This window comes from Xyrauchen texanus, chromosome 28, assembly GCF_025860055.1.
Source record: "Xyrauchen texanus isolate HMW12.3.18 chromosome 28, RBS_HiC_50CHRs, whole genome shotgun sequence".
Lineage (NCBI taxonomy): Eukaryota > Metazoa > Chordata > Actinopteri > Cypriniformes > Catostomidae > Xyrauchen > Xyrauchen texanus.
The window spans coordinates 15,704,477-15,716,527 of NC_068303.1; the positions used below are offsets into that span (position 1 = coordinate 15,704,477).

The window sequence follows — 12,051 nt, forward strand, 5'->3', positions numbered from 1 at the left end:
AGTTTATGATTGGATTGGATTTGCTGTATCCAGGAAATTGTACTCTCCTCATTACTAATAACAACAAAACCTACAATCCACAAAATTATGCCTTGTTAAAATCAATGCAAAAAAGCAAGACAGACCTTATTCAGAGTAGCGCCATGTTACATTTTTGACGGGAATGAAAACGAGGCTGTGAGGGATAAATATCTCTTAAGTACATTATATAGTTGTTTAAATGGTTGTTGATCGTTCAGCTGACGAAACATTGAAAAAAATATCTTAAAAAAGTATGTGGTCTTGTGGATGCGGGCCTTATTCACAACAGCGCCATCTTTATTTTTGACGGGAATGAAAACGAGGTTGTGTGGAATAGTACAGTCTCTTCAATGGGTTGTACAGTTGTTTAAAGTGTTTTTGGATCATTCAGCTGGCAAAAAATGTAAACAACTTATTCACACAAAAAAAATTAAGTAGAAAAAAAAAGAGTTGTGAGAAAGTAGATGTGATCTTGGAGGTATACCTTATTCACAGAAGCACCATCTTTTAATTTGGACGGAAATGAAAACAAGGCTGTGAAGGATAGATGTACAGTCTTTTCAGTGAGTTGTACAGTGGTTTAAAGTGTTGTTGGATTGTTCCGCTGATGAAACATTGAAAAAATATCTTTCAATGAAATTTAAGCAGACCAATCAACTCCACTACATGAGTTGTGGAAAATGTATCCACAAATGTGATCCAGGAGCTTTTTGATAGCTGTATCATGTCATTGATGAGTAGTCTATCCCTTAAAGCCTCATTTTCATTCCCATCAAAATGTAAACATGGCTCTACTCTGAAATAAGGTATATTTCTATATTCTGCAAACAACATGACTTTACAACTTTTTATTTCATGGTAATTAATATGTAAACGGTGCAATTGTTGGATCATTTAAAGGATATAATGGACATGTCCCAACTACAAAATTCCTGTATGAGGAGACCTTTGGCAGTTCAACTCAAAAGTACTTCCAAAACACCCGTTCTGCCAACATCGCATCGACCAAAAGAGATGGCTTGTCTGGGACAACCATGTGCTCCCATAAAAGAAAATCCCGTCATCATGCCATACTGGGTCAGGTACAACATTAACTTTAAACGGCAGGAGGAGCTCAAGGACTTTAACATGGTAAGGAAGAGCTTAGAAGAGACTGTATCATGGTCTGTGGTGCTCTCTTTGGCATCCAGATTTGATAGTCCAAATCTTTTATCTCACAGATATGGGTGAATACAAACTGGGACAACTTGTAAAGTGGGACACTGACACCAAATCATTCAGTATATAATTGTGTGTCCATTCTTCCACTACTAAAAACAGCATTAAGTTCATCATAAATATGAGATGTCTTTGATGTCACCATTTGAATTATATATTTAAAAACAACACAAAAAAACGTGTCCTACTTTGTTTGTGATCCCCTATTAATTCAATGGCAAATGAACATTTTAAAACTGTGTTTAAGATAATTTAATAGAGAAAGTGAACAAGAAAGAGTGTTTAATAGTAAAACGTATGTTGTGAAGCAGCTCACCTTTCACCAAACACTGCTTATCTTTCCCCAACAGTCACAGAAGCACAGGGAAAATTACAATGTTAATAACTTTGTTTGCCAAACTGAAAGGAGCCCTCCAGAGCCAATTTAAGGACTGTTGTTGTTGTTGTTTTTTGAGAGCCATTAAAGATAACTTTGTAATTGTTTTATTTACTTTTGATTGTTTTTACTCTAACCATACTGCATTAATAAACACATTCAAATATGTATTAACGAAGGGTGAAATATGCATCTGTAAAAGCAAAATAACTGGATTAACCTCTAAATATGAAGGATTCTTATAAAACATTTATTGGCTTAGTTTTAAAATGACTAAAAATTGCTATATATTTGAAGTTGGGTAATCTCTAAAAAACTAGTCTTGGATTCTCTTATTACTCTTATTCTCTCTCCATTTATCCCTCTCCCTTAATACTCCATCCCACACAGCACTTATTGCCTCTCTCTAATGCCACCATGAGACAATAAGAGACCATGGCTGTCCAGTATTTGTGAGTCTTTTATCTTGGGGTTAACTGTGCTCGGAGTTCTCCTGTTTAAAGGGTTATATTTTCAATTACGTTCATGTTGAGCTTCTGGGTAATTTCTGGAGTCATAAATGTTCAAGTGAAACGAGTATTTTTCCCTTCTCATTTAATTAGAGCTTACATCATGTCTGCATTAATGGTACTGAAATGACAGCATGACTCCAAAGAAGATAAAGAAGTCTCAGAGAGTCCAACACAACCAAGATTGTCACCATACAAAATGATTACAAATAAATGTATAATACATGAGTTTACTGTATGATATGTTGTTCCTTTCTCATTTGTGCTTCTTGGAAGAAGAAGAAAAAAAGTAAAAGTTTGCATGCTTCCAGAGTACATATCTGTATCACACTTTTCTCTGCAGTTATTTCCCTAATTTTGGTGCTTACTTCTTTCAATGCACGGGTAAATTACACTTTAGAATTGGAGCGTTGATGGCTACTATAGCATACATTTTCACGTTAAATAATTTATTTTAGAGGAATGACTGTGTGTTACTGTAGGCCTATATTGTGACAATTATCTTAAAAACGAGTGAGTGCTCTTTCATCTACTTATTGAGGAAAAACTAAGATCCTCAGACTATAAACGTGCGCATTTCTTCAGTTCGTAAAAGTAGCTAGACGCGTTTTCCAATTAAGCGTATCCACTTAATTTTGCACTTTAAGGAAGATTCTTGTCTCTCACACAAATTGCCCATTAATTAACACCTTTCTTATTTTATTTATTTATTATTATTATTTTCTGAATATGACACACTTAAATGGTATAGAATGCATATAGTTTTTATTATCGCTAATTTTGCCATCGACGTTTTGCAATATACCGTTTTACCAAGAGGTTTTTAAAGCCTGTTTACCTAAACCAAAAAAAAAAAGCTGTCCATCGCTTTGTTCTGCAAGTATTTGTGCAGCTCCAAGTCCCGTTCGTCCCCTGAAGAGGGAGACATCGTCTGAGTATGAGCCTGACTGACGATGTGAACAGGCACCGAAACATCCGAGCATCCCACATCCCTCCTTGCCTCAGTGTATCGGATCACGGTAATACTGAAGCGCTATTTGCAATGTCTCCTGCACGGGCACGGGCTCTTCTCGGGCTCCTGATCACACTGTGCACCCAGAGCGCAATACTGTCGGGTAAGTGAATCTTTATATAACTTTTAATGAAATATCAATGACCAAAATAAAACTTTGCGTCTGTCATTTTGAATAGTTTGGGCATTCAGTTATTATTAAGATATTTATTATTTAGTATTATTTTAAACTTAACATTGTTTAAAAAAAAATGTGTCTAGTAAAATGTTCAGGGATTTTTCTATGGTGGCATTTTGGTGGTGATATTTTACTGTAATGATTAGCTATTATTTAGTAAGCACTTACACGATTAATCACATGTGGATCTGTCAATTTTGTGGTCTGACTCCTGCTTATTATAGCATTATTGTGTTAGGCACTATGCTTGGAGACCATGTCAAACCTTTACCAAAACATTTCAGAACTAATTCTCAAATCAGTTTAGAGGTGAGGCAGTGATTAGACATGAGTCATTGGCAGGTGCTTTACTTGAAGTTTTTAAAGAAAACAGTCATTTTATTGAAAATTGTAATAAGTTTCAGAAAGGCATATATGACACTCTTACTGTCATAATATGACACTCATACTGTCTTACTGTCAGTCTTTGAAATTACTCACTATTCCTTGCTAGATTTCTCAAGTACAGGGGGGGAATTAATAATGCTTATCGTGGATGATGTCATTACTTCAAAGGCAGAAAATGAATTTGTTTTACTCCCAATTGTGTAAAGGTTGCCAATAACATGATCAAATGATCTTTGGTTAAAATCATCTACTTTGACATACTGAAAATGTATTTCCAACTGTCAGCACTGTGCCAAAAGTATGATCTAATGTGACTGAGACAAACATATCTTCAGTGGCCAGAATTTTGACTCTGGATTGGCATTGGTTTGTAAGAAGGTGTGCGCTTGTGACATATGCTCTGGCTCACACAATAGTCCAGTGAAGAAATGTACTGGTTTTGATCTGTGAAACAGGGTTTTGTTTGGAACAAGTTTGGCAAACAACAATTGATTTTGAAATTGGTCCAGTATAAATGTGAGTGACCAGACAATTTCTCTCCAATCAGGGTCTCCAATCATTTCTTTCTGATGAATGGTAATTATTAGTCCAGCTTCTGGTAACAGTTTTATTAAAACGGTTCATGATCAGGTCTTGACATTTATGTGAGTCACTGAATTAGAGGCCAGCCTTATGTAACATGAGTCAGAAGCTTTTAGCCATTGCTGAGTGTCCCCCAAAAACTGGAAGGATGAATGGATGGATGGGGTCAAAAACAGTGCAGATCGATGGATGATGGATGTGTCAAAACTGTGGATGGATGGATGGATGGATGGATGGATGGATGGATGGATGGATGGATGGATGGATGGATGGATGGATGGATGGATGGATGGATGGATGGATGGATGGATGGATGGATGGATGGATGGATGGATGGATGGATGGATAGATAGATAGATAGATAGATAGATAGATAGATAGATAGATAGATAGATAGATAGATAGATAGATAGATAGATAGATAGATAGATAGATAACATATCTGTATCATAAAATATCTAAAGGCAGAATAAACTACACATGTGTACACTTGAGTATACACTGCATGTGGAGTGGTAATGGGCTGTAAGTGCTGCTTTCAGCAAGTGTTTTTATCAAATTAGAGCCAGTACAGGATCTACAGTCAACCTCTTTAAAAGGTCATCAGTTAGTCTAAAGCCATAGCACAGATGTTTTAGACATCCTTTTGCTTCCAGTTCTTTAAATCAATTTCAGCCACCTTTTCCTCTCCTCTCTCTCTGACTCACTTTCACTATCCCTGTCCCTCTTATATTTTGTGGAGAAAGTAATAGAGCAAAGGAATCTTGGATGAGAAAAGTAGTAGCTTCTACTGAGCTATATTAGCTGCCACGTTACAATGGGCTTTTTTCTTTCTTTTCTGCTCTCACATGCTTTTTCTGTGTTTTGCAAATGTCCTTTATATGAGGTCATGCCTGTGAAGTGCAGCCTGAGACTGCCATCAGCAGCTGCATAATACCCAGTCCTCTCCTCTCCTTTTACAAAACAAAATACATTCAACACAACTAAAACTTAAAGAGATGGTTCATCCAGAAATGAAAATTCTATCATCAGTTACTCCACCTTATGCCATATTTGTCATATTGCTTAGATATTACATTTTGGAGACAGTAAAGCTTTGCGGATGTTTAAGGACAAAACACTTATGCGAAATGCTAGAACTCTTAATCGTGCCCATAACTGCTTCTTCCAAATCATTCCAGACATCTGCTTGACAGATAAAATATATATTGGAAAGAAAAAGGCTGGGTGATTTGTTCCACAACCCTGCACTTTATCATCTGTTGTTATTCCTGTAAGAATGAGGCTGAGTTGTCAGGCATTAGTTATTCCAGAGTGGTACAGAGGATGAGAAAAAGTCATGCCCTGACCAGCTACTGGAATTTAATTTTGCTTAGATTTTCGCAAAGGAATTTGTGGAAAGTATTTGATTGGCGTGTGCAAAGTATTAAGATAGGCTGAAGATTATGGAAACTCAGTCCGTCGATAAGTGAGCGCATTATGGTTCAAGATGTCGGCATGTTGTTGGCACAAAAGCACACACTCAACCTCTCATTTATGTGTTAGAGAATAGTCCATTATCAGCTGCACCCAGTGAACACCTGGGCATTATGTAGCTCAGGTTGAAGAATGCAGAAAGCTGTATCCTAGGACCTTCTGAAGATAATTTATTAAAGAGCATCGGGGCATCATATATATTTGCTTTTTAATGTTATCTAGACTTTGTATGATGTTTATTGACAAATGAAAATTATTTACCATTATATTTTAAGAAATCTATGCAATATTTTTCACAAGTGCCTAAAATGTTTGCACAGTATTGTATATGTATATATCTATGATACACATGATACTGTTTATTGTTGTCACTAACTAGACAATTCTACTCCAGATACCTCTTGCATTTGTCTGAATTTGTCTGAATTCAGTCACCTGAATGAAAATAGAAGAGAGAGAGAGTGAGAGACAGACAGACAGAGAGAGAGCGAGAGAGAGAGTTTTGATAATTTGTTAATGTCTTTCATTGACAGAATTATGTCAGAGCAGCAGGTGGTTGCCTTGCAGGTCTTTCCATTTGTCCTTAAACATTCTAACATAACTGAAAAAATGAACCACAGGGCATTTACTTCACACTTCTAATAAACACATCATCACAGGGAAGGTCTTGTTCGAAAAAGCCATCCCCTTCAACGCGATTTTTAATGAAATTTATCCAAACTCTGGACACAAAAGTGTGCAATCTCTTATCTTTAGAGATAAAAAACAGTTGTGCTTGCTCTATGCTGTTGTATAAACTAAATAGCAACAACAGATTTATCACTGTCTACTGCAGCTTTGTCTAGGTGACGATTACTGTGTCTAGATCATGATGTTAGAGGTTATTTTCCTGCAGGATAAACTGTTTATGTTAGGGGTAAAATCTAATTCTTATGTTTTACAAGGCTTGATTTAATCAAAATGTTCACCCACCCAACATCAATCATTGTATATGGGCCAGACTGAGATTTGATGTTTCTGTGGTGAGTGTGTGCATTTGCAGTAATTCCACTGACATGTGTGATGTGATTCCAGATTTTGTGGCAGGATGTGTCTATTGCCAATATTACATTATAAAGCAGTGACCGAGAGACCTGCGTCTGTGTGTATACTTACATAAATACAAAAGAGATTGATCTTTCTCACAGGGCTTGATGCCAGAATCATGCTGTTGTACAATAAACAGGCACAGTGATGAGAGATTTGCTCACTCCAACTCAAAGCAGGGTTAGAAAAACTGTCTGAGCACACTACAGAACTCTAGACTGAGTTTTCAGTTTGATAAACTGAATAATAATAACGTAATAACTCTAGTTCAAGTTCTAGATTCATGCTAATTTACAGTAAATAGTGTGCAAGCACTTTCATGCATAAAAAGTTCACATACAGTAGATTTGCTTTACTTAGTAAGTCACCCACTAATGCAACAGTCATGCTGGGTTTACACCCACTATTTAATTACACAGCTCTTTGTAAAACTTGATTCTGATTGGTAAATTGCAGCATTCTGCAGTCAAACATATTTGTATAATGACTGCTAAACTGTAAAAAAACTGACCACTGATTTCCTATATAGCTGTTCCTGTTTCAGTCTGCAGTCTTTCTTCTTACATAATAAAATAATTTAAAGCTTAAGTATGTACATTTTTCAGTGTTAAAATACTATCTTCTGTCCTAGGTTAATATGCAGAGACATGCATTGTGTCTCTGTGGCACTATACAAATCCCTGTGTTTGTTTTGAGTGACCTGCTTAGACTGCCCCAACAACATTACACAACTAATTGCGAGTTGGGGCCAGGACTATCTGATTGTTTGAACAAAAGCAGATGAGGGGCTTATTCGAAAAGTTGTTTTAAAAACATTTATGTGGCATGGGGGGCGTGGTCATGTGTCAGTCTGCGGGAGAGAGAGAGAGAGAGCGGTAAGGCTTGTCACCTGGTTTGTAATTACCTCTAACACCTGTGTCTTGTTATAGTGATACGGAGAGAGACATTTAAGGGACGCCAAATGTCGAGAGAGGGAGAGAGTGAGTGCGTGAAGCACGACAGCCAGAGTGGAAACCTGTGCCCTGTCAGAAAGAGAAATATAATTGTAACGACTGTTACCGTCGTGTGTGTGACAAAGTACAACATTAAAAGTACTAACCTTGAACCTACCTCATTGTCTCCATCACTCCAACCAAACCAGTTTACAATTTATTTTTGCAATTCCATTTAGTGGTGCTATTGTCTTAGAAATGAAATATTTCAGATTTAAACTCAATATGGAGAATGGCCAGACTGGTTCATGCTAACAGAAAGGCTACTGCAACTCAGATAACCACTCTGTATAATTGTATTGAGCAGAATAGCATCTCAGAATGCACAACACGTCGAACCTTGAGGCGGATAGGCTACAACAGCAGAAGACCACATTGGGCACTTTATTAGGATCATAGTGTTCATAATAAAGTGCTCAGTGAGTGTATTTTAATAGGGCTTGTAAAAGTGCAGATTTAGCAGCACTTTGATTGTAATTAAAACTGTCAGGAATTTAGCTTTTTGCTTAATAATTGCCAAAAGGCTTATACTGATGAACTGGAAAAATCCATTTCCACCCAGCTACTCCCATTGGATGCACGACCTGTTGTAGTGTATTCAAATAGAAAAAATTAGATTTACAATGATTGGTAGAACAGAACAATTTCACATGATTTGGCAACCTTTTCTTTTGTGCTTTAAAAAATATTAACTTTCCTAGAAATAACCCTTTGCGTAACCACTCCTCTGTTTTTGACCCTTGCTGATCTTGTCCTCTCTCTCGTCCCTGTTTGATTAAGAATCCGAGTACATAAAAAAAGGGAAACAATTGTATTTGGTTTTCTTGACAGCTGGCAGTGATTGTTTAAAAAAAAGGTGCAAAGGTTTTTTTTTTTTTTTTTCTTAGTAATATCTACAGTTTTTGCTGTATTTTATATATTTTGCTACCACACTGTACATGCGTAATACATTAAAATTATTCTTACTTGTATTGTTTTGTAACATACTAGCATGTTTGGAAGCAACCATTTATAACCCCTTTGTTTCTTTTGTTTTTTGTTGTTGAATCAGAGAGTAAGATATCTGCTTATTTTTATCTGTATTTCTTGGTCTATATGTCGAAACAAACACTGTATTGTTTGTCTTTTATTTTTTCTCTGATTGGGGGAAAAATCAATAAAAAAGAGTTAAACTAAAACTGTCAGGAATTAATCTTATGTTTACAATTTTGAAATCTTTTTTTTTTTTTACAGTGAAATGTTACTGACAGACAAATTTGCTTCAACCTCTCAGGTTCAAAGCCATTGCCACCACGTAATGTGAAGCTGACATCAGTAAATAAGGGCTTAAAAGTCACATGGGATCCACCCAGTGAGCTGGATGGACGGCCAGTAGAAAGTTACAGCATTGGCTATGGGAAGTCCATGAAGTCATTACACTTTGTCACTGTGGACAAGAACAGACGGTCCGAGACACTAGAGGACCTAGGTAAGGGTGCAAATCATTCATGCATTAAATAAATAGCTAGAGACTCACATTAGGGCTATCAACTTGCCAGCCAGGGCCAATAGCTACGGATCTTGAGCTGCAAGACTAAAATCGATCTGCATTCCCACCATCGGGCCAGTAGCCCTGCAATGTTGCCCTAAAACTCGCCCTTAACATGCCGCCCTGGTGCCAACTTCACACACCCCGCTAGTTATCTAGAATATTGAGTTTATATTGTTTGTAAACATTAGCTAGCTAGCAAGATAAGTTAGCATTGCCAACTCACCGTTGACTGTAACTGCAATGGTGTCCCGAGTGGTCTCTGTACGAACAGAGGGATGTTGTCCCAGCACACTGTCCATGATCTCGAACCATGGAAAGTTATTTATTTGGGCACTGCTTTGTCCATAGTGCATTTAAATGGATTTGTACTGTACCCATATTTTTTTCCCCCCGAACCTGTACCGTTGTGTGCTGGATACACAATTTGTTGGCAAGTTCAGCGAAACTCCAACTTTGACTTGACCCTGCCTCAGTCCCCAGATGGCCTTGTTTGGCCCAAGGGTAATCGGCAGGCCAAAGGCCGTTGGTGCTGAGAAAGTTCAGAGAAGGCAAGATGAAGAACTGGAAGTGAAGGTGGGAATGCAACTGGCCCTGGCACGCACTAGCACGCCCTCATTTCGCTCAGTAGTGGAAATGCAGGAATTGAGTACTTCACCACTATGTCAGGCTTCTCAGCATAGTTATCTCATGTGCATGTTGTTTTTTAGAGCCTGGAGTCCTGCATTTTCTCAAGATGAGTGCAGAGAATAAGGATGGGATGAGTAAACCTGTCTACAGGGCAGAGACTCCAGGAGGTGTGTGCTTGCTTGTGTTTTATAGAGATGTTTCTCTATATGACTCTCTTTTCAACATTTTACACTGGTGCATGGATACATAAGCCCATAAAACACTTAAAATGCACGTGTTTTAAGTGTATCTTTACTTAAAGGTGAAGTGTGTATATTTTATGGGATTTTAAAATACTTGCTTCCTTCCCAGCTCTAATTGTTGCAGAGACAACAATTAAACCATTTGTAGGATGATTTCACCAAATTCTGTGTCTGTGTGGCACTTTCAAAACATAGCTCTGTTTCTTTTGGCTCATTGGCTCAACCAATGACATGAATTTGGGGTGGGACAATCTGTTTAATAGACCAGTGACCGCCTATGGGAGAAAATTGTTTGAAAATAGTCGATTATTTTTGCAATTCCGTTTGGTGGTGCTAGTGTAAAAGAAATTATACACTTCAAATTTAAAGATGAATGTTTAATTTTTGCACCACCAAATGAGTAATATTTTATAGCGCCACAGAGACACACGTGAAATTTTACTTATTATAACCTATTATAACCTATTATATCGCTCTTCAGCTTTAAGTTTCACAAAACATGAATTCTTCAGCATCTTCTACACACACAAATGACATTCAATGTATTTTACAGTTCTGTGAGCCTCATTAATTTAGTTAAACAGATCCTAGGAGCTAACAGAGATTATTTTAGGCCTTTTACAAGGAAAAGGTATTTATAACTTTAAAGGCTTTCTCTGCTCATTGTTTATGGGACAGATTTAAGCCAGACTGAATGGCTAACACACACTTGTGCGTAGACTGAGGGTGTAAGGATTTACAGAATAGCCATTTCTGTTTTTCAAATAACTGAATTCACTATTGGCATCTATAGAGATTGAACTCCGTAGAGATTGAGCATTTATGTGGCCAGTATTTGTTTTTGAATCCAACCCTAAGCTCAGCTCAAAAACCTTAAACCTTGTGTTGTGGTTTCCAGTCGCTTTTCCAACTCACGCCCCATACATTTTTATAAGTATGTCTATGTTTGTCTCCAACAAGTAGGATCTGGGCATATTGCTGCTTGTCCCACAGGACTTTCCCCAAACATCGGTCATAATACAAACATACATTAATTATCCTACAAACATATGCTTGGCCTAGGATGTGTTTAACAGTAGTAAATATATTTGTGTTACAGCTCCCTGTTTAAAAGATAACTGGTTGTTTAATTGCATAAAGTGCCTTTTAAACTTTTTTGTTAACATAATTCAATTATTGTCCATTCATTTAGTAAAAAAAAGCACCTGTAAAGGAATTGTTATAAAGAGGTGAGATGGTCCCATGTATTTTACGTTTGTGTATAACCACATTATTATTATTTGTTCTGCAGGGGGAGAGTGGGTGAAATTGGATGGCTTTGCTGTCGAGCCTTTTAACAGATCCTCTCCAGGTAGGCCTTCTATTCATCTTTGTTATAGATGAAGTTAATGTTTACACACAAACGCTCCACCCCGCCACTTCTGGGTTCCTTTGGTAGCCCAGAAAAGAACTGCTGTCTATGGGTGCTTCGCACAAATTGCCCTGAAACTGCCCAAAAAGTGCTGTTTGTGTGGTTGAAACACCATTTCCTAAGGATAATTAAAGAGATTATGGCTTCTTTAAATTTCCACCAGATTGTTGCATCATGAAAAACTCAGGATTTGACATAAATAACTATATTTCATGGGTCACCGTCATTGTTATCGCATCTGCTCTATAAGACACAATTGATCTGCAGCAGCTGTTGCTGGATATTATCTTATGGCTGTTACTAAGTTTTGATATGGATTATGATAATATTGAAGAAAAATATTAATATTTATTGTATGTGGGTTAATAATTTAAGAAGTTAAGACACATATTGTATGTTTGAT

General features: G+C 37.1%; 1 protein-coding gene across 2 annotated transcripts in view; it reads left to right on the forward strand.

Annotated features, from left to right (window-relative positions):
- Positions 1–3,105: 3,105 nt before the first annotated feature.
- Positions 3,106–12,051, forward strand: part of LOC127622469 (fibronectin type III domain-containing protein 1-like) — a 58,434-nt gene continuing 49,488 nt past the window's right edge. The window contains exons 1-4 of one of the 2 annotated variants that reach the window (XM_052096572.1): positions 3,106–3,239; positions 9,111–9,305; positions 10,076–10,162; positions 11,529–11,588. In XM_052096572.1, the coding sequence (XP_051952532.1) occupies positions 3,167–3,239; positions 9,111–9,305; positions 10,076–10,162; positions 11,529–11,588 (415 nt within the window). In that variant the 5' untranslated portion in view covers positions 3,106–3,166. The remainder of the gene's footprint in view (positions 3,240–9,110; positions 9,306–10,075; positions 10,163–11,528; positions 11,589–12,051) is intronic. The other variant, XM_052096573.1, reaches the window with a different exon arrangement.